The sequence below is a fragment of the Eptesicus fuscus genome, chromosome 25, assembly GCF_027574615.1.
Source record: "Eptesicus fuscus isolate TK198812 chromosome 25, DD_ASM_mEF_20220401, whole genome shotgun sequence".
Taxonomy (NCBI): Eukaryota; Metazoa; Chordata; class Mammalia; order Chiroptera; family Vespertilionidae; genus Eptesicus; species Eptesicus fuscus.
The window spans coordinates 591,549-613,191 of record NC_072497.1 but is presented as its reverse complement, the minus strand read 5'-3'; the positions used below and the strand labels follow the sequence as shown (position 1 = coordinate 613,191).

The 21,643-nt window shown below is 57.7% G+C and overlaps 1 protein-coding gene across 2 annotated transcripts in view; it reads left to right on the top strand.

Annotated features, from left to right (window-relative positions):
* The first annotated feature begins 1,587 nt into the window (after positions 1 to 1,587).
* Positions 1,588 to 21,643, top strand: part of IREB2 (iron responsive element binding protein 2) — a 41,927-nt gene continuing 21,871 nt past the window's right edge. For both annotated transcript variants that reach the window (XM_008160773.3, XM_028137945.2), the window contains exons 1-6: positions 1,588 to 1,712; positions 3,507 to 3,596; positions 14,528 to 14,693; positions 16,181 to 16,318; positions 17,364 to 17,594; positions 21,381 to 21,450. In XM_008160773.3, coding sequence (XP_008158995.2) covers positions 1,694 to 1,712; positions 3,507 to 3,596; positions 14,528 to 14,693; positions 16,181 to 16,318; positions 17,364 to 17,594; positions 21,381 to 21,450 — 714 coding nt within the window. In that variant the 5' untranslated portion in view covers positions 1,588 to 1,693. The remainder of the gene's footprint in view (positions 1,713 to 3,506; positions 3,597 to 14,527; positions 14,694 to 16,180; positions 16,319 to 17,363; positions 17,595 to 21,380; positions 21,451 to 21,643) is intronic.

The window sequence follows — 21,643 nt, the reverse complement described above, 5'->3', positions numbered from 1 at the left end:
AACTGGCCAGGGCAATAAAAATATATTTTAAATAAAAGTGGGATCAGGGGGAGTGGCCACCTGCCCGCTCCGGCCTGGGGCAGGGGGTGCAAGGTGCCTGGGGCACTTGGGATGAGAGGAAGAGGAGAAAACACTCTGCAAATACAAGCCAGTTCTGGCCAAGGATCCCGTTATCGCTAAACGCCCTCTGGTGAACGATTCAGCAAACTGTACTTAACGCGTTTCCCATTCATTGGTGTCTCAGCTTCTCGGGAGCCGGGGAGCTGCGGAGGGATGGCGGTGGTTGTTATTATTTTTTAAAATATATTTTGATTTTTTTTTTTGACAGAGAGGAAAGGAGAGGGATAGAGAGTTAGAAACATCCATCAGCTGCCTCCTGCACACCCCCCACTGGGGATGTGCCCGCAACCAACGTACATGCCCTTGACCGGAATCGAACCTGGGACCCTTCAGTCCGCAGGCCGACGCTCTATCCACTGAGCCACACCGGTCAGGCCTATTTTTTAAATGTATACTTATTGATCTCAGAGAGGAAGGGAGAGGGAGAGAGGGAGAAACATCCATGATGAGCGAGCATCATGCATCGGCTGCCTCCTGCACGCCCCACTCGGGGGATCTAGCCCGCAACACGGGCAGGTGCCCTGATCGGGAATCGAACCGTGACCTCCTGGTTCCTAGGTCGACGCTCAGTCACTCTCTCTCTCTCTCTTTCCTTCTCCCTTACTCTCTGAAATCAATAAGAAATATTTAAAAGCCCAGCCAGATGTAGCTCAGCGGTTGAGCTTCGACCCAGGAACCAAGAGGTCACGGGTTGGATTCCGGGTCAGGGCACATGCCCAGGTCGCGGGTTTGACCGCCAGTCGGGGGCGTGCAGGAGGCGGCTGATCCATGATTCTCATCATGGATGTTTCTCCCTCCCTTCCCCTCTCCCTTCCTCTCTGAAATCAATAAAAATGTATTTTAAAAATAATTTAAAAACAAACAAGGGGACGGAGCGAGAGGAAGGACGCGGGTGGAGGGAGGCGGGCGTGTGCGGGGAGGGGAGGGTGGCCTTGGCCCGGCGAGCACCGCAGGGGCAGCTGCCAACGGGAGATAAGACGGGGGGAGCGGGGATCCCGCGGAGGGGCGGAGTCGGAGCCCGGGGACCCGCCCCCCGGGAGGAGGGAGGGAGCAGGCGGCGGAGACGCACCGGTTGTAGCGGCGCACGTAGCGCGCTCCGTGCGGCGAACTGAGCGCCCCGGTGGGCGCGCAGGTGGATGCCACGCCGCACAGGCGAACCCGGGCCATCCATCCCCGGGGAGGACGCGAACTTCCGTCCGCCCCGCCCCGCACACCCAGCGGAGCTCACAGCCCTAACGGGACACGTGGGGCCGCACTAAGTAACGGGCCGCGAAACCGGCCACGCCGGACACGCCCGCGACCGAGCCTCCCGGCTGGAGATCGCGCGAGGACACGCCTCCCTCTCGCCCCGCCCCGCCTCTTCCTTTGTTTCCTCCGTCTGGAGATATCGCGAGAACTGCGCAGCAAATCTCGCGAGCGCGGATTCGGGCCGGCTGGGCTGCTGCTCTCGCGGTGTTTGGACGAGACTGCGCCCTTCCTTCCTCCTGGCCGCTCGGCCGCCTTCTCCCCTTCCCCTCCCGGCCTCCCCTCCTTCCCCGTGGCCCGTCCCCGCGGGCTAATATGGTCTCCGGCGATGGACGCCCCAAGTGCAGGTCAGTGCCGTTCGCCGCCTGGCGTCGGGCAGCTGCGAGCGCGCGGTCCGGCGCCGGGTCCCGGTGTTTTTCGTCTGGAGTCGCCCGGCCAGCGTGCGGGCCTCGGGCTCGGGTCGCTCCCCGAGGCCTCCCTGCGGGGCCCAGACCGCACCGGGCCCACTCGCGCCCGGGTCCCGCCGGCTCATAGTCCCGTTAAGGGGCCCGCTTCCGGCCCCTTCCGGCTTCCTAGTCCCTGGAAGCGGAGTGGGAGGCGGTCAAGGCCGGGCGTCGGTGGGCCAGGCCCCCGGGCCACGCACTGCAGCGTTGGGCCTGCACCTCGCGGTCCCCGCTCCGTCGGGTCCGTGAGGTTCGGACGGCTCTGCCAGCGGGCCGGGCTGGTCTCCTCCTCGGACCGAGGGCCCGGCCAGGCCGAGGAGGGGGCTGCGCACCCGCCGCCGGGAGTCCATTGTGCCTTCCCTCGAGGCCGCCTCCCGCCCCTCCCCGAGGACGTGCGGACCCCCGAGGTCCCAGCCTTCGTGGTTCAGTCTCAATTCGTGCAAAACCCGGAAGAACGCGTCCTCATTTAGGGAGGATCGGCCCATTTACCGGGAGGATTTGTTAACACTTTTGCATTCACCCTCCAGGCCTGTTGGGGTCTTTCTTGGGTTGGGTTGGGTTTGATTTTGATTTTATCCATGTTGTTGAATTCATTGTCATAATCTTGTCCTTTGATTCTTTTTTGATATATTCTTAATTGATTTCAGAGAGGAAGGAAGAGGGGAGAGAGAAACATCCATGATGAGATAGAACCATGGATCGGCTGCCTCCTGCACGCCCCCTACTGGGGATCAAGCCCCCAACCTGGGCATGTGCCTTTGACCAGAATAGAACCCGGGACCCTTCAGTCTGCAGGCGGAGGCTCTATCCACTTGACCAAACCGGCTAGGGCCCTTTTTTTTTATTTTTTTTAGAAAAGTCAATCCGTGTATCATAATTGTGGCGTTCTCAAATTGCTGCCTGTCCTTACGAAATATTCAGGACGTGTCTTCCCCAAACATGCCTCTACATCATTGAAGTCACTCTCATTGTCCCTTTCCAGGTGTTCTTTGTTATCATACTTCAGCACTTAATTCTGTTACCAGTTTTTACTTGATAAGAATCAGGGTTGAGAGATGGACTGTCCAATACAGTGGACAACAGCTGCATGCGACTTTTTAAATTTAAACTAGTGGCCCGGTGCACGAAATTCGTGCATGGGGGATGGGGGGGGGGGTTGTCTCTCAGCCCGGCCTGCACCCTCTCCAATCTGGGACCCCACAGGGATTGGGCCTAAACCGGCAGTCGGACATCCCTCTTGCAATCCGGGACGCTGGCTCCTAACCGCTAGCCTGCCTGATTGCCCCTAACCACTCCGCCTGCAGGCCTGCTCCCCCCCAACTGCCCTCCTCCTCCCCCCTGGCCTTGATCACCCCCAACTGGCCTCCCCTCCTGGCCTGATCGCCCCTAACTGCCTCTGCCTCGGCCCTTCCACCATGGCTTTGTCCAGAAGGATGTCTGGAAGGTCTCCCGGTCTAATTAGCGTATTACCTTTTTATTAGTATAGATGAATTAAAATAAAAAGTTTGAGTTCGCCAGTGGCCGTAGCCACATTTCAGGAGCTCAGTAGCCACCTGTGGCTCATTGCACAGGGCATAAATACAGCATTGTTATTGCAGAAGATTCTATTGGGTCACATGGATTCCCAGATGTTTTGCCTCTGAGTAAGATACTTTGTAATTGTGTCTAATTAACATATATTTTATTTTATTTTTTCAGGATACACCTTTGAGTACCTTATTGAAACATTAAATGACAGTTCACGCAAGAAGTTCTTCAATGTATCTAAACTTGGAGGCACCAAGTATGGTAATGTTGCTTCATTTTTCTGGGGCTCCTTTCGTTTCTAATAAAAATGCGTTTGTCACTTTGTCACTCTCGCCAGTTTGGCTCAGTGGATAGAGCATCGGCCTGCGGACTGAAGGGTCCCGGGTTCGATTCCAGCTAAGGGCACATGCCTAGTTTGCGGGCTTGGTCCCCAGTGGGGGGCGTGCAGGAGGCAGCCGACCAATAATTCTCTCATCATTGATGTTTCTTTCTCTCTAAGCCTCTCCTTTCCTCTCTGAAATCAATAAAAATATTTAAAAATAAATAAATAAATATGTGTTTGTCAACCTGAGCTGGAAAAAAAAAAGTAGCCCTAGCTGGTTTGGCTCAGTGAATAGAGTGTCAGCCTGCGGACTGAAGGGTCCCAGGTTCGATTCCAGTCAAGGGCACATGCCTGGGTTGTGGGGGCGTGCAGGAGGCAGCCGGTCAATAGTTCTTTCTCATCATTGATGTTTCTATCTCTCTCTCCCTTCACCCTTCCTCTCTGAAATCAATAAAAATATATTTTTTAAGTAATATAAATCTTTTCCCACCGTGTTGTAAAAGGTACAACTACACATAGCTCTAATGTTTTTAAAACTTTTGGGACCACTTTTGTTTGAGAAAGATGTAAGCCCATGCTTTAACTTCTCATTTAAAAATCTACGTTAATCAATGATTTTTTTTTTTTTAACCCGTGTAAACTACTAATACAATTTTAAAAAGCCTGACTGGTAATATTCTACAGCTATTCATTGTATATTTTAGTTTTTCTAGTGAATAATGCCCATAATTCTTTGTTGCCCGTCCTTTGAATGGGAGTCAGCAGGCTCACGGATTTGAGTTTTGCTCCGGGACTGGCCATGGTTTGCCGGCCTGTGCACCAACACTCTGCCAGACCTTTGCAGGCACGTGATCAGGGTCCAGTCTTTCACTGAGGTTTCAGAAGCGCGAACCTGGTTGACCCCCAGGGTACTGGATGGAAGTCTTGGCTTTAGTGAGAGTGGAATGGCTTTCTCTACCAGTCCAATGAATGAAGGGAAGACGTGTTGGGAAGAGGGATGATTATTGTCACACTTTTTAGTAAAAACTACTTGGAAAGGTGAATGTGAAATATATTGACATCAGTTTTGGAGAGAGCTTTTCTTTACCTTGTCTTTTTTTCCCTCTTGCATTATTTAATCAAGAAGATTGCTTTTGTGTGAGAGAGAGAGGGGAAGCATCGATGCGAGAGAGACACATTGATTGGTTGCCTCCCGCACGCGCCCCGACCAGGGGTGGGGGACAAACCCACAGCCCAGGTACGTGCCCTTGACCAGGAATCCAACCTTCAGGGCTCGCACCATTGAGCACACGGGCCCGGGCTTTATCTGTAGATATGGAGGGACTTGCATATTCTAGATTGCCACCAGCAGTGTTATCTCATACCTGATGGGGAGATTGCAATGTCCTAGAAGGTCCTTGTCTTAGAATCCGTTGCCATTCACAAGCAAACAGCTCACCACCGTGATGGGCTGCCGGGCGTTCCCGTGCGCTGACTGCAGCCTCGGAGGTTCTGCCGGGTTCTCTTCAGGAGATCTTTGAATTGGAAGATATGTCTCTCTCCATTGTCAGAGCCTGGCTCCTTCCCGAAGGAACGGGGACTTGAGTTGATGTTGGACGGTCACAGGGCAGTCAGCACTGCGCGGCCTGGGGAGCGTGGGGGATGGGAGGCTGGCCTGCGCCGTGAACCTTGCAGCCGCTGCTCAGCAGCCTTTAGCACCCCCTCTTCGTTTCCATTGTTGCTCACCCTTTCTTTTTTCCTTTTCTGCCTGTTTCTTTAACCACAGGACTGGGTGGTCCTTCATAGAGGCAGGACTTGGCTTTCCCAAACTGAAAGTTGTTGGCAACTTCTTCCTGTTTATAAGTAAAGCTGCTGTGCATGTGTGATGTGTGAGTTTTGATGCAAGCTTATTATATAGAACTAGGGGTCCGGTGCATGAAGATTCGTGCACAGCGGTGGTGGGGGCGGGGAGTCCCTCAGCCCGACCTGCACCCTCTCCAATCTGGGAGCCCTCTCCAATCCGGGAGTTTCTGTCTGTCTTTGCAATCATATGAGCGAATTGTCTGAGACCCCAACCCAGTTTGGTTTGTTGCTCATGGAATAATAGAGGCTTTTTTTTTTTTCTTTGCTTCATTGGTGATTTCTTGGAAGTTTTAGGATATCTTCCCTTTAATTTTTCCTCGACACTCTGACTATGTCTCTCACCTTTGCTTGCCCTCCATCCCCCACCGCAACAGTCACTTGCTCCAGACTCACTTTGTTATAGTGTCTAGGAACGTGGTCAGCAAACCGCGGCTTGAGGGCCACAAACCGCAGATCGAGAGCCACAAACCGCGGCTCTTTGGCCCCTTGAGTGTTCTAACGCCACTTCTTCAAAATAGACTCGCCCAGGCCAAAAACCGACTTCTCCGCATGGGCCACGAAGTTTCAATCGCACTGTACGTGCGCGCCCGCAAGTGGTATTTTGTGGAAGAGCCACACTCAAGGGGCCAAAGAGCCGCATGTGGCTCGCGAGCCGCAGTTTGCCAACCACAGGTCTAGGAGCTCTGTCTGCCACCAGAACTACGATTCCCAGCATTCCTGGTGTTCCCCCGCATTCTTGGTATTCCCTTCCTGCTCTGTCTCCGGCCCACGGCCTCCCACTCTGCCAAGTCCTCCATGCCGCCAGCTCTCCCTCTCTGCTCTCTGTCTGGTGGCTTGGGGACCCAAGTTCCCCAAGCCGCTCCACTCTGGGTGCCTGTGTATGCAAATTAAACTGCCAGCTTTGTTGGGTTAATTTGCATACTCACTCCTGATTGGCTGGTGAGTGTAGTGGAGGTACGGTCAATTTACATGTTTCTCTCTTATTACATAGGATGGTTGGGTTGAAAGTGTGGTGTTCTCTCCACCCTCCACAAATGCTTCTCTTTTTGTACTTTCGCTGGACATCCTCTGTTCCAGTCTTGACTCTTGAATATAAGGAACAAAAACTCACTTAGCTCAGCGCTCAAGGCAGAAGTGCTGTTTGCTGACATCCCAGGACAGGCAGACAGCAGCCCAGCCTCGTGGGAGCCCGCACTTCTCAGCCGGAGTCTGCTCAGCTCGTCACAGGCTGCCTGGCTCTTCGTCCCGGATCTTTGACGCTGTCTCCAGGCTTCTGTCTGCAGCCCTAATTCTTTGTGGGTAGCGCTCAGCATAGCCACCAGCCCGTTCAGGAAGTCCCTCTGCGGACTTGTCCACCCACGTGTCACCTGCTGTGGCTGGGCTGGCCAGGTGTCGGGCTGGGACATGGTTGCGAGTCCGACTTTCCTGATCTTGTCTCCCCCGTGGGCCTGGAGAGGCCTGTGAGTCGGGTGGGCGTGAGGTCGTTTGCTGGGATGTTGACACACAGTCCACCACGTGGCCAGGATGGCCTTTACCCGCCGAGTCTGCTCCGCGCACCGCCATGCACTCGCCAGCCTCCACACTGTGTCCCAGGGCCTGTGGCACCTCTGCTTCTGGGGACCGTTTCCGTTCTAGGTTAGGCCTTTGGTGGTAAGGAACAGACGCCCGCTGGGTCAAGGGAAGAAAGGTGCATTGTGGGGCACAAAGCTCCCGGCCAGGGCAACGTGGCTGCATCTTAAGAAAGTGGGCGGGGCCAGAATCGAGGAAGCTCTTTTTTCTCTCGGGTTTCAGATTCCCACCTCTCTGCTCCCTCTGCTCCACTGCGGACAAGCCTCTGCCTGTGAGTTCGCACGTGGCCCTGGGGCGGCTCAGCCCCTGGGGCGGCTCAGCCCCGTGGCCGCTCAGGACACCTTTCTGGTCTGGTCTGTGCTGATGGCAGGTCCCTGAGTGAGGGAGCCAGTGCCCCCGTGTGTCTTCTCACCGGCGTTGGTCCTTGGCCTCCAAGGGCTCGGTCTTGCTTCAGGGCCGTGGACCCAGGACTGCACTCCGTGGAGCAGTGGGACAGCCCTGGGCGCACAGGCCGCCGTCTGCTGCCAGGGAAGGAGGAGTGTCTGCACCTTCACCAGCGACAGAGGCTCTTCTTGTTCCTTCTGTCTGTCCGTGAGCGAAAGAAGGACCCTAAGCAGGACTCTGTTTGCTCTTCTGCCTCCTTCGTCGCTCTCCGGGGCCATAGATGAAAAAGGGCTGGTTCTTAACTGGAAATCAGTGCCGCTCCGCCCGGGACTGGTTGGAGACAAGCGCTCAGACGTGGTACGAGCTCACCCAGGGTCTTGTTTTGTGAGGGAGACCCATCGATTGATTGGTTGCCCCCCTAACCTGCCCTGACTTGGGTTGGGGATCGAACCTGCAACCCAGGAAGTGAACCTTGACCAGGAATGGAACTCGAGACCCTTAGTTGTGTGACTTGGCACTCTCAGCACCGAGCCACCGGCCAGGGCTCCTCCGGTGCCTTTTCTCCAGGCCCCTGGCCTTGAGCAGCTTCTGAGGTTTGCCTGTCGCTGCTCTAGCGCTGCTGCTCCTGGGCCTGGGCCGAGAGCGAGCGCTTCCAGCCTCCCGGCTGGGGCGTTCCTGTCTCGTTTGGTTGACCTGGCGTCGGCTTACCAGCCCGTTACTGCTGCTGTCGCCGTGGGAGGTTTCTCATCGACGGGGATTTCCACAGAACGCTTGACCATCGTCTGCCTGTCTCACTCCCTTCTCTCTGATGGGCAGGGAAGGCGGTCTTGTCTCCACTTTGTAGAGAGGAGGCATTGCGTCCAGGAGCCTGAGGAATTTGCCTAAAGTCACACCTTCTGCGATTAGACCAGCTTTCCCCTCAGGACCACGTTCCCGGGTTGGGCAGGGCGGTACCAGAGCTGTGTTCATTGGTTGTGGACTGCGTTCCTCCTGCGAGGTCAGCTCTGACCCCCTGGCCAGGGGCCACTGCGGTGCCGTCCCCGCCAGGGTGGAGGGGACCCTGGACAAGCCTGACGGAGCCTCTGTTCGGAGGACCTGCTGTCGGGCACAGGCCGTGTCCACGGGGACACGGCACCGCACACTGGAGCCGGCCCTGTGGGAACTGCAGGCGAGGCCAGGCTGCTCGTCCAGCAGGAGGGATGGAGGTGCTGTGGAATGTCCTCGTGAGAGGTTCCTGGATTTCCAGGGTCGGCGGTTAAATTTTACATAAATGTCAAAACGCAGCGCAGAGCAAGGAAACCGGTCATCAGGCCGGCGGCTGTGACCTCTGCCCTGAGCGGCGCGCGTTGCCAGCCTCAGTAGCAGCCTTGGTCTTGACGAGCTAGGTCTGCACCCTGGGGGCCGGCTGGACCTGCCTCACGCGTACCCCCCCCCCCCCAGTCCCCGGGGCGGTGGCAGCGCAGCCTCTAGAGGCCCGCACCTGCAGGATCTGCGGGATCTTCCTCCCTCAGCACCTGACCAGAGCGCCTGCTATCAGCCGTTTCAGAAGTGGGATACCACCGTCCTCCTGCTCCAGCTTCCAGTCACCGGCTCGTCCTGTTCCCAGGGGCCGGCTTGTTATCTGACGTGACAGGATTAGCTTTCCGGATTCTTGGGATCCCAGAGATTCCTGGGTGGGGGGCGGGTGAATCCAGCCCGCTCTCTCCCGGCACGGATCGCGTCAGCCCGGTCAGCCAGCATTGGTGGGTGCTCCGGGTGGAGATGCCCGGTGGCTCAGGCAGCCTCCTGTGCTGAAGCAGCACGGTAGTTAGTAACGGGGACACGGGTGGGAAATGCAAGGACAGGGCCTCCGGTAGCAGGCGCGGCTGGTCACAGGCTCCAGCAGGGAAGTTTAACATCAATACTAACTGATGAGAGAGGACAGCAGTCCCCCATCCCTGTCCCGTCCCGTCCCATTCCCCTCCCCCCCCCATGAGCGCGGTCCAGAAATAATCAGTCCCGAGTTTCAGGCTGTGCGCTCCGTTCCTCCCGGAACATGAATATTTGGTGTCTGCTCGCCGCTGCGCAGCCGTCCCGGCCATCGGCGGAGTGTCTTGGTGCTGATGTCGCCGTCACCTTCTATCCCAGTCCCAAAGCGCAGGGCGGTGGTGCTGGCAGTGTGGACGTGCCAGAAAGAAGCCTTAAGGTGCTTCCTTTATGTGACAAGCGAACGTTTTGGACTTCAGAAAGCCGTTGTATGTCGAGGCTGCTAAGCTGTGGTTAGAAGGAATCCCCTCTCTGAAATTGCCCAGCTTATCAGTTAGCCTTTACCAGGTGTGTATGGACTGGGAAAAACAGTCCTTCCCAGGTTAGGTGCTGTCTGCCGCTTCTGGCATCCCCAGGGGTCCTGGCCCGCGACCCTGCAGGTAAGGGGACCGTCCTTGTGAGAGGTGAGGGGTGCCGTGCGTGGGGTTGGCGGAGACGCGCTCAGAAGGAGCTCCGACCTCGGCAGAAGGTGCGGCTCCACCTCTAGATCACAGACGTGGGCTGTGTGGCCTGGGGTGCTGGGCGGCAGGGGGCGCGGGCCAGCGGGTGCTGTGGGCACTGAGGGCCGGGCTAGGCTGCCCAGCGTGAGGATGCTTACACCCAGCTGAGCATCGCACGCTGCCTCTGCCACGGGCCATGGCCACACCTGGGTGAGGCTGCTTGTGCCCTGGCGCGGCACAGAGAGAAGGACCACTCTCTCCTTCCTGTTTGAGGAGAGGTTCTGAGGATTGGCCTCTTTCCCTGCGGCAGTGAGGCCTTGAGGCACGGTGAGTGAGTGCGTCTGAACACAGACACCTGTTCCCGTCTGTGACTCGCCTTCCTCATGGTTGCAGTTTATTTTTTTCTTGTCTGAGCTTTTAGTGCCCTATCAAAGAAGTCATTTCCTAATCCGAAGTCACGGAGATTATGTTTGTTTTCATCTAATTACAGCTTGCGCTTTCGTATTTAGTTTTTGATCCATTTGATTTACCCTACCTAATAAAAGAGTAATATGCTAATTGACCGTACCTTTGCTTTGCCCACAGCCAATCAGGGTGCTATGCAAATTAACCCAGCAAAGATGGCGACCCCCACGCGCTGCCCCGCCCCCCATCGCGCAAGTCCCGCCACCTGCTCCTCCCTGATCAGCCACGGCTGAGCGGGACAGATCGGGCTGGTGGGACTCGAGAGTGCCGCTGAGGGGGGACTGATCAGGCTGGTGGGAGGCACGGGCAGCGGCACTTGGGGCGGCCGATCAGCTGCCGTTGAGGGGGTACCGAGCAGGCCGGTGCTGAGGGGGGACCGATCGGGCCAGCGGGAGGCCAGAGCCAAGGCCTGGGTCCCCGGGGCCGGAGGAAAACTGGTGCCGGCAGCCAGGTGAAGGAAGGTCTATTGCACGAATCTTCGTGCAACGGGCATCTAGTCTACATATATAAAAGCCCAAGTGGCCGGAACAACTGAGCGCTATGCCGTGCCCTGACCACCAGCCTCATGATTGCTTTTTAACTTAATGTTTAGTTATTCTTCAGGATGGAGTAAAACCACTCCTGCATGCCCTACACTGGGCATGGAGCCCACAACCCAGGCCTGTGCCCTTGACTGGAATCTAACCCAGGGCCCTTCCGTTCACAGGCTGACGCTCTGTCCACTGAGCCACACTGGCCAGATATTACTTGAGTCTCCCGTTTCTGACAACGCTTTCTTCCGTGGAGTGTGAGGGTTTGTGTTTGTCTTCTCTCTCGCAGAGACGCTGTGCGCCTCTTTGGTCCAGTCCCGTGATTGTGGTGAAGGCGGCATCGGTGCTTGTGCTGTTAGAGGGCGTACTCGCAGCTGCATCTCCTCACAGCTTTGTGCTTTTCCTGGGATTAGTGGCTGTCTCTTTTCTTTGGCTTCGTTTCTGTGCCCTTACAGTAATTCACCTCTGAAAGAACGACCCCTCCCCCTCCGGGGTAGTCAGGTGATCTGTCAGTCCGGTTCCTTCTGGCAGCGCCCCATCTGGACGGGCCTGGGCCCTGGGGCCTGGTTGTCCTGGGCCCTGTGCTCCTTCACCTGCCTGATAGGACGGCTCCTCCAGGAGCCACGCCTTCAGGTTGGAACTGTCACCTAAAACTGGAAGGGGCTGTCCCCTTGTTGCCCAGCCCCTCCATGCCCAGCCCCTCTGTCCCCAGCCCCTCCTCCCTCCCCAGCCCCTCCATCTCCAGCCCCGCTTGGTTCCGTCGCCTTTCTGTCCTGCTGGCCCCTCCACTCCCCGGCGCTGCTGCCCAGCATACCTGTTTGGCCTCCTGCACACCCCCTACCGGGGATCGAACCCGCAACCCAGGCCTGTGCCCTGACCGGAATCGAACCGGGACCTCCTGGCTCATAGGTCGCCACTCACCCACTGAGCCTTATGGGCAGACTGCATTTCTGGTGTTTGAAAGCGTTTTAAAAACACCCATCATCTCAGTGCCTTGACCGTACCTAGTGAAGTTAACAGTGACTCCTTCACAGGTACGGACCCGTCCACACTCACATTTCTACAGCTGGAGTGCTGACGTACCCAGACACGAGCCCGGCATTTGGCTGCTCTGTCTCCCTCCTGCCCTTTCCCTGCCATCCGTGGGGGGGCCCCGCTCCCCGTCCTGGGTCTGTGGATTGCTGCTCGTGTGGTGGGGGGGGGGGTGGCGGCCCTGGTCCTGGGTCTGTGGATTGCTGCTCCGTGGGGTGGGGGGGGGCTCCCCATCCTGGGTCTATGGGATTGCTGCTCTGTGGGGGGGGGGGGTCTCCCCCTCCTGGGTCTGTGGATTGCTGCTCCGTGGGGTGGGGGGGGGGGGGACTCCCCGTCCTGGGTCTGTGGATTGCTGCTCTGTGGGGTGGGGGGGGGGACTCCCCGTCCTGGGTCTGTGGATTGCTGCTCCGTGGTTTCCTTCGCTGCCGCCCTGTCCCTGTGCGGCCGGCGGAGCGGGTGTGTGATCCGTTCCGGTGCGCTTGTTGTCGCAGGAACGCGCGTAGTGGGTAGGTGTGCTGCCTGCTCCATCAGAGGCGTGGGTGTCCACGGCACCCCACGTCAGGGCGCCCCCTGGGTGGGGTCAGCAGCCTGGCCCGCCTTTGGAGGCCCGTTCATGGGTCACCTGCTGGTTCCAGCCCCCCTCCCTGCCCCCGCTTCCCTGGGTCCCGGTCCAGGACTCCCCCGGCCTCGTGAGGTCTCTACTCATCCTTCTGCATTAGTAGCTGTGACCGTCCCGACGGGGAACGTGCTCTTAACTGCTCGTGGCCGGACCCAGACCCAGACGGGGAACGTGCTCTTAACTGCTCGTGGCCGGACCCAGACGGGGAACGTGCTCTTAACTGCTCGTGGCCGGACTCGGGGAGACGGGATGAAGGGTCGCCCCCCGCTGTCAGCTTCAGGGGCTGAGTGCTCAGCCGCTTCCAGGGTCGATGCAGGGGTCAGGGTGGTTCTGAGCACAGGGCTGTTCACAGACGTGACACAGTCAGGGTGGCTGTCACTGTTCATCCTGACGCTCATCGGTCGTCAGTGTCCCCATCAGCCTCGGGCCACCCATTTGGTCTCTGACGCGAGGTGGTCCGGGCTCGTTCAGGGCGCGTCCTCCCTGCGCGTCCCCCAAAGGGGAGCTGTCGAAGCAGGCTGGGGCGTCAGGGTTGTGACTAGTGGACTGTCCTTGTTGCAGGCGTTCTCGCTGAACAGCGAGGAAGCACGTGTTTTTGGGAAAGATAAATAAACCGTACGTTTGTAGCCAGGATTCCACCTGGATGCCAGTGTTCTGTGTTGTTAACGGGCCTCTGATTGTGCGCTTACCGTCCTCACACCTGACAGCCTTGGTTCCAGGCCTATAACAGAAGCGCCTTCTCCTCGTTACACACGTGGGGCAGCAGTTCCCGTGGGAAATAGCGGTAATGGACACGTAACAATACACGAATAAGCTGTCCTTCGCCTCTCACAACTGTGAACCTACTTCTGCCCCTCCCGGTGTACGTGACAATGTCAGAATTACAGCATCCGGTCAGTGCTGTGTTTGTCCTTCGTGCGTGTCCTGCCGGGAGGGAGGTGCAGCCAGACCGCGCACAGTAGGTGCTAAGATTCCAGCCTGTCCTTCCCGACGTTAAATAATAACACATTGAACGTACGTACTGCTGTGTCACCGTGTGTTGTACTTGGTAGACTCCCTCTCTTGCCGAAAAGGTGATGTGCTGTGAGGTCTGTCCCCGCGACCACGCCCCATCAGGGGGCGCCCGGCTTCCTGCCTTCAGACAGCTGCGCGGCGCCCCCGTGTGGTTACTTCTGCCCCTCAGCCCGCCCCGGGGCAGCCTCTCCTGCTGTGCGAGTTAGCACGGGTGAAAACGTTAATGTTGAACCCGATTCTGGGGTGCTCGAACCCCAGTCACCGAGAACGGAAGATGGTTTTCAGGAAGTGGATTTACTCATCTAAGACCCTGGTTCACTTATAAACTTGAGCCATTTTTGACGGGAACCTTTTAAACCTATTACAGACTTGTACACAGTTTAACCCATAATTTGTCTTAAAGGACTGTCTTTGTTATTGTACTTAATTCCCATTTTCTGTGGTTTTCCATTTCTCTTTGTCTTCCCTGGACGTTAATGTGCACTCACCAGTCTCACGTGCCCAAGTCAGCACGCGTGTGTGAAGGTCTTGTCTCTGCTTTTTCGGGGCCTGCTTACCTGTGGGGCCTCCGACTGACAAGTCCTGGTGCGCAGGAATGTGCTTTGTTCTGTGTTTACTAGACTAAAATACTTCTAAATTGAGAAAATATTTACCTGTGTCTTTTTAAAAAAATGTTTTTATTCATTTTAGAGAGAGAAGGGGAGAGGGAGATGGAAACATCAATGAGAGAAATATCAACGGGCTGCCTCCTGCACGCCCCCTACTGGTGACCCAGCCCGCAACCCAGGCATGTGCCCTGCCCGGGAATCGAACTGTGACCTCTTGGTGCATGGGACGCCTCTCAGCCACTGAGCCACACCGGCCGGGCAGTGCGCCTGTACCTTTAACTCTGTTATTTGAGTCTTTATAATACCTCGTTAAGCCTTTCTGAACATTGTCTCTCGAATCAGACGCTCTGCCGTACTCCGTCCGGGTGCTGTTGGAGGCGGCTGTGCGGAACTGTGACGGCTTTTTGCTGAAGAAGGAGGACGTCATGAACATCCTGGACTGGCGAGCCACGCAGAGCCATGTGGAGGTGCCCTTCTTCCCGGCCCGTGTCCTCCTCCAGGACTTCACGTGAGTGGCCGCTGCTTCCCGAGCGCTGCAGAGCGCGTCTTCTGTAAAAGTCCCTGGCTCTAACTTTGAATATTAGTTTATACATTTTTTTAAATTGCCCTTTCTAGCCCTAGCCGGTGTTGCTCAGTGGATAGAGCGTCAGCCTGTGGACTGAAGGGTCTTGGGTTTGATTTTGGTCAAGGGCACATGCCCAGGTTGTGGGCTCGATCCCCAGTGTGGGGCGTGCAGGAGGAAGCCGATCCATGATTCTCTCTCCTCATTGATGTTTCTCTCTCTCTCTCTCTCCTTCCCTCTCTGAAACCAATAAAAAGTATATTTTTTTAAAAATTGCCCTTTCTAAACTGAAGCAATTCTTTAAAAATTAGGCGCTTGTTTCTCGTGTTCTTTATTCCAAAACCACTTTTGTTTAGCTGCGTCCCTGTCATCTCACCAGCTCAGGCTCTCAGACTTCACCTCGCACTGACAGCCTGCCCCGCCCCTTCCTTCCAGGCCTTTCCCACCGGACTGACTCCCGTTGGCTCCGGGGCAGATCTAGGCTTGCCCCTGCCTCCTGCTCCCTTCGTCTGTGATCCCGTCCGTGTAGACCCGCTGGCCCCCCTCACACTAGAGTCAGAGCCCACGTCCTCTTGAAGGGCCTCGCCTGCCCTGGGGTCAGGGATCTGTCGCTAGAAGAGGTGCCTTTAGACGATGTCAGAGAAGGGCAGGGGTTAGCTGGCAGAGCGCATGCCCTCAGCCCCAGGCGGACGGGGTTTCCTGCACTGCCCGGCCTGTGGGTGCTGCTTCCCGGGGGCCACTGCTTCGTCTTCCCGCTGAGTTCTTGAGGGCAGGACCGTCCCGTTGGGCCTGGCCCCCGCAGGCCTTTGCTCAGTGCTGGTTGCCTGGCGGCGGGAATGTGCACGTGTCTGCTGAGTAACCGAGGGCCAGCGAGAAGGCACTGGGCTGGGAGGGCCTGGGCCCGGGAGAAGGCGGGGGTCGCGTAACATGGAAGGCAGGAGGAGGAATGCCATCAGCCGTTCCCCGAGGTTCTCTATGTCTGAACGTCCACCTCTGAGCTCTCACGGTCTCAGATAGCATCTCACGTTAATCATTAACCAGGGAGCTTCCAGCTCTGGATAGCAAGTCCATTGTCAAGCACGAATGCAGATTAAAAGGGGTCCTTTTTATTTCATTTTATTTTTTTAAAATGTATTTTTATTGATTTCAGAGAGGAAGGGAGAAAGAGATAGAAGCATCAATGATGAGAGAATCACTGATTGGCTGCCTCCTGCACGCCCCCTACTGGGGATCGAGCCCGCAACTGAGGCATGTGCCCTTGGCCGGAATCGAACCCGGGACCCTTCAGTCCACAGGCCGACACTCTATCCACTGAGCCAGACCGGTTAGGGCAAAAGGGCTCCTTTTTACATACAGAAACGAGTAAGTGCGTCTCACACCGTGAGCCCCTGTGAAGGACAGCTAGCGCTGCAGTGTGCCCTTTCTGCTTTCAGTGGCATCCCGGCCATGGTGGACCTCGCTGCGATGCGGGAGGCGGTGAAGACGCTGGGCGGGGACCCCAAGAAAGTCCACCCTGCCTGCCCAACGGACCTCACGGTCGACCACTCTCTGCAGATCGACTTCAGCAAATGGTACCGCGATGCCGAGGCCATGACAGCATGCGGGGGGGAGGGGGGAGTCCATGCCCGTTTCCTGCGTGTGGTATTGACTGACGTAACGAGCAAAGCTGGTGACCTGTTCAGTCGTGGTTTCTTTTTCTCGGTCTGAGTTATGATCCTGTCTGTGTGTTTCTGTGGCCGCTGTTGATGGAAATGTGAGTGGGCCCAGAGCCTGCTGTTCTGGGCTATGACCGCAGGCTTCGTATCCCTAAAGGATTTTCTCATTTCCTTCCGAAGAGAACAGCGAGGCGTGAGCCACGCGTGTCGTTAGTTAGCTGGTGACAGAACACTGAGCTCCTCGCTAAAGCTCTGGTTTCTTCCACTGAGGGTTTTATATTCAGAAGGTCCCTGACCGTCCTCAGACCCGAGAAGACGTGGTTCTCACACTCCCGGGGTCGGGCAGACAGACTCGGCTGCGAGCGCTGCCCTGGCGGGGGCTGTGGCTCAGCTGCTGCTGTGTCGGGGTGAAGCATCTCCGCTGGCCCAGGCGCTGCCCTTGTTTCCGGAGCAGCTGAGCGTGGCCTTATGGGCCCTGAGGGCTACGTTTCCTTCTCCGTCAACTGCAGCTGCCTGCTCCTTCCGTGTGCTTGTGGCCTGGCGTGTGCGTTGCTGGTGTGTGTGTGTGTGTGTGTGTGTGTGGCCTGGCGTGTGCATTGCTGGTGTGTGTGTGTGTGTGTGTGGCCTGGCGTGTGCGTTGCTGGTGTGTGTGTGTGGCCTGGCGTGTGCGTTGCCGGTGTGTGTGTGTATTTGACCTGGCGTGTGCGTTGCTGGTGTGTGTGCGTTGCCGGTGTGTATGTGTGTGGCCTGGCATGTGCCATGCCGGTGTGTGTGTGTGGCCTGGCATGTGCCTTGCCGGTGTGTGTGTGTGGCCTGGTGTGTGCATTGCTGATGTGTGTGCGTGGCCTGGCGTGTGCATTGCCGGTGTGTGTGCGTGGCCTGGCATGTGCGTTGCTGGGGCGGTTTGAAGAGCTGAGTTTCTGTCACTCTAACTGGCTTTTTTCCCTTGTTTGAATGACAGTGCGATACAGAACGCGCCCAACCCTGGAGGCGGGGACCTGCCGAAAGCAGCCAAGCTCTCGCCACTCAAAGCGCCAGCGCCGCCCAGGAGACTGCCCTGCCGAGGCCCGGCCGCCTGCCGGGGGCCCTGCGATCCGGGGGAGCCAGGCCTGGGCCGCAGCGCCGGGAGGCCGTCCACGCAGATCGAGAACACCCCCCTGCTGTGTCCTTTCCATCTGCAGCCAGTGCCTGAGTACGGGCGTCTTCTTATGCTTATCACTGCCGCTTGCTTCTTAGGGAACCCGTCCTCCCCTTCCCCCCACACACCCCTGCTCCGGGCCCCGGACTGCTTGTGTGCGGGATGTTACTCCTGGACCCGGACTGTCTGTGTGCGGGATGCTCCTGGGCCCGGACTGTCTGTGTGCGGGATGTTACTCCTGGGCCCGGACTGTCTGTGTGGGGGATGTTACTCCTGGGCCCGGACTGCCTGTGTGCGGGATGTTACTCCTGGGCCCAGACTGTCTGTGTGCGGGATGTTACTCCTGGGCCCGGACTGCCTGTGTGCGGGATGTTACTCCTGGGCCCGGACTGCCTGTGTGCGGGATGTTACTCCTGGGCCCAGACTGTCTGTGTGCGGGATGTTACTCCTGGGCCCGGACTGTCTGTGTGCGGGCTGCTCCTGGGCCCGGACTGCCTGTGTGGGGGATGTTACTCCTGGGCCCGGACTGCCTGTGTGCGGGATGTTACTCCTGGGCCCAGACTGCCTGTGTGCGGGCTGCTCCTGGGCCCGGACTGCCTGTGTGGGGGATGTTACTCCTGGGCCCGGACTGCCTGTGTGCGGGATGTTACTCCTGGGCCCGGACTGTCTGTGTGCGGGATGTTACTCCTGGGCCCGGACTGCCTGTGTGCGGGATGTTACTCCTGGGCCCCGACTGCCTGTGTGCGGGATGCTCCTGGGCCCGGACTGCCTGTGTGGGGGATGTTACTCCTGGGCCCGGACTGTCTGTGTGTGGATGTTACTCCTGGGCCCGGACTGCCTGTGTGCGGGCTGCTCCTGGGCCCGGACTGCCTGTGTGGGGGATGTTACTCCTGGGCCCGGACTGCCTGTGTGCGGGATGTTACTCCTGGGCCCGGACTGCCTGTGTGCGGGATGTTACTCCTGGGCCCGGACTGCCTGTGTGGGGGCTGCTCCTGGGCCCGGACTGTCTGTGTGCGGGATGTTACTCCTGGGCCCGGACTGCCTGTGTGCGGGCTGCTCCTGGGCCCGGACTGCCTGTGTGCGGGATGTTACTCCTGGGCCCGGACTGCCTGTGTGGGGGATGCTCCTGGGCCCGGACTGCCTGTGTGCGGGCTGCTCCTGGGCCCGGACTGCCTGTGTGGGGGATGTTACTCCTGGGCCCGGACTGCCTGTGTGGGGGCTGCTCCTGGGCCCGGACTGCCTGTGTGCGGGATGCTCCTGGGCCCGGACTGCCTGTGTGGGGGATGTTACTCCTGGGCCCGGACTGCCTGTGTGGGGGATGTTACTCCTGGGCCCGGACTGCCTGTGTGGGGGCTGCTCCTGGGCCCGGACTGCCTGTGTGCGGGCTGCTCCTGGGCCCGGACTGCCTGTGTGCGGGATGTTACTCCTGGGCCCGGACTGCCTGTGTGCGGGATGTTACTCCTGGGCCCGGACTGCCTGTGTGGGGGATGTTACTCCTGGGCCCGGACTGCCTGTGTGGGGGATGTTACTCCTGGGCCCGGACTGTCTGTGTGCGGGATGTTACTCCTGGGCCCGGACTGCCTGTGTGGGGGATGCTCCTGGGCCCGGACTGCCTGTGTGGGGGATGTTACTCCTGGGCCCGGACTGCCTGTGTGGGGGATGTTACTCCTGGGCCCGGACTGCCTGTGTGGGGGATGTTACTCCTGGGCCCGGACTGCCTGTGTGGGGGCTGCTCCTGGGCCCGGACTGCCTGTGTGCGGGATGTTACTCCTGGGCCCGGACTGCCTGTGTGCGGGCTGCTCCTGGGCCCGGACTGCCTGTGTGCGGGATGTTACTCCTGGGCCCGGACTGCCTGTGTGGGGGATGTTACTCCTGGGCCCGGACTGTCTGTGTGCGGGATGTTACTCCTGGGCCCGGACTGCCTGTGTGGGGGATGTTACTCCTGGGCCCGGACTGTCTGTGTGGGGGATGCTCCTGGGCCCGGACTGTCTGTGTGGGGGATGTTACTCCTGGGCCCGGACTGTCTGTGTGCGGGATGTTACTCCTGGGCCCGGACTGCCTGTGTGCGGGATGTTACTCCTGGGCCCAGACTGCCTGTGTGCGGGATGTTACTCCTGGGCCCGGACTGCCTGTGTGCGGGATGTTACTCCTGGGCCCGGACTGTCTGTGTGGGGGATGTTACTCCTGGGCCCGGACTGCCTGTGTGCGGGATGTTACTCCTGGGCCCAGACTGCCTGTGTGCGGGATGTTACTCCTGGGCCCGGACTGCCTGTGTGCGGGATGTTACTCCTGGGCCCGGACTGTCTGTGTGGGGGATGTTACTCCTGGGCCCGGACTGCCTGTGTGGGGATGCTGCCTTGTGCGCCCTGTGTCCCAGCAGAGCACACTGTTAGGTCTGCTTCTGTCCCCAGGAAGGAACCGTAAGGTTTCCCTGTAAATATGGTTAATTCCCTGACTCGTAGGCAGAACAGCTGTCCTGCGTCTTACATGGAGAGCTTTTATCTTAGTGAGTGTGTGCCGGTCGCATGCTCATTATTCATCCATCGTTTTTCTGTGGGTTCCCTATTTATGTTTCCAGCTTTGTTCTCTACCAGGAGAGTTTTACGTTGTCTTACTCCATCACACTATGTCGTTGTGTGTTATAACCTGACTGAGCCGTTCCAGTGAGGGACGGCCTGGGTGGTGGCAGGGAAGAGGCTCCTAGTCACAGGAGGAGGAGGATTTATTGACTCAAACATCACTGATTTTTTTATTGTCTTTTTATAACTGGCAGGGTATGAAGTGTCAAGATGGTATATTTTTATTTCTAAAAACCCAATTTGGTGTAACTTTTCCTTTCAATTTTAAGTCTAAATTATAAAGTAGTAAGATGGGTTACATGCCGTCCCGGGCTGTGTAAAAAGTAACAACTCTGTGTGTGCCGCAGTGTGCCAGGGATGTAGTAACTGCAGGCTCAGGCAGGGAGCCGAGGGCACGAGTGGCAATCTGCTGCCTCACTGGGAATCGGCTTCCGAGCTGACAAAGGCGTGGATGGCGCTCTATGGCCACAGGTGCTGCGGGCTGGAGTAATTGGGAGGCTCCAGAAAGCTGCCCCCAGGCCTGGGGAGTCTCCCGAGACCGCTCAGCAGTGAATTATTAACGTGGTCTTTGTATTGAAAACCTTGCCAATTGAGCAGCTATAATTACCTGGACCCCGGAGGGCATGTATAATTTACTTGTATTGATATTCAATCAAACCTTAATCACCAGCTGGGCTGGCAGGAAAATGAGCAACTTAAGACTGGCTATAACGATTTTTAAAACATCCATTAGATGCCAGGAAGGTCCCTGAAAGGGGGCTCTGTCCTGCTCGGAGGGAAATGCTGTATCCGAGTTAAATGATTCCTGAGCTGATCTGCAGCCCATACGAGGCCAGCTGCTACTTGCAGGCAAAACAGGCCCTTCCGCTGGGGGCGAGAGGAAGCTCGCTGTAGACTAGAAGCTGGTGCTGACCTTGTCCCAGGCACGAGGCCCGTGGTGGCACGCTCCTGCTAATGGTGTGTGAGCTGCCGCCTCCTCCCTCGTCATGAGAGACCCAGCAAAGCTTACAGCTGATTTTAATACGGTTTTAGCCACGACTCACAGCGACGCCCAGGAAGGGCAGTTGGGACACGTGTGGGCGTGGCCTTCTTGGGCCGAACACTCCGCGTCCTGCCGGCGCTTCCTAGCGGGTCTTGTCGCACCACCTATTGGAGAGGCGTGGCGGCTCCCAGATGCTGCGGAACGGAGTCGGAGGGAAGCTCGGGAAGCGGGCGGCTCTTCCTGTGACACACACTCTGACGCGGCTCTCCCTCCTTGCAGACCTGAGACCGTATTAAAGAACCAGGAGGTGGAGTTCGGCAGGAACCGGGAGAGGCTCCAATTTTTCAAGGTATAGAGGCTGGGGGACCTTTAATTGCAATTTATGAAATACTGGCAGGTGGGGTGTTTGTCTGGAGACCAGTGGTTTTTGAACTTTCAGCAGTGGCTGGGCGGGCTCCCCCCTCCGAGTCCCGGGGCACAGTGGGAAACGCCATCTCTCTGGGCTCTGGGATGTTGTTCTTTGCCTTCGTTGTGTCTAACAG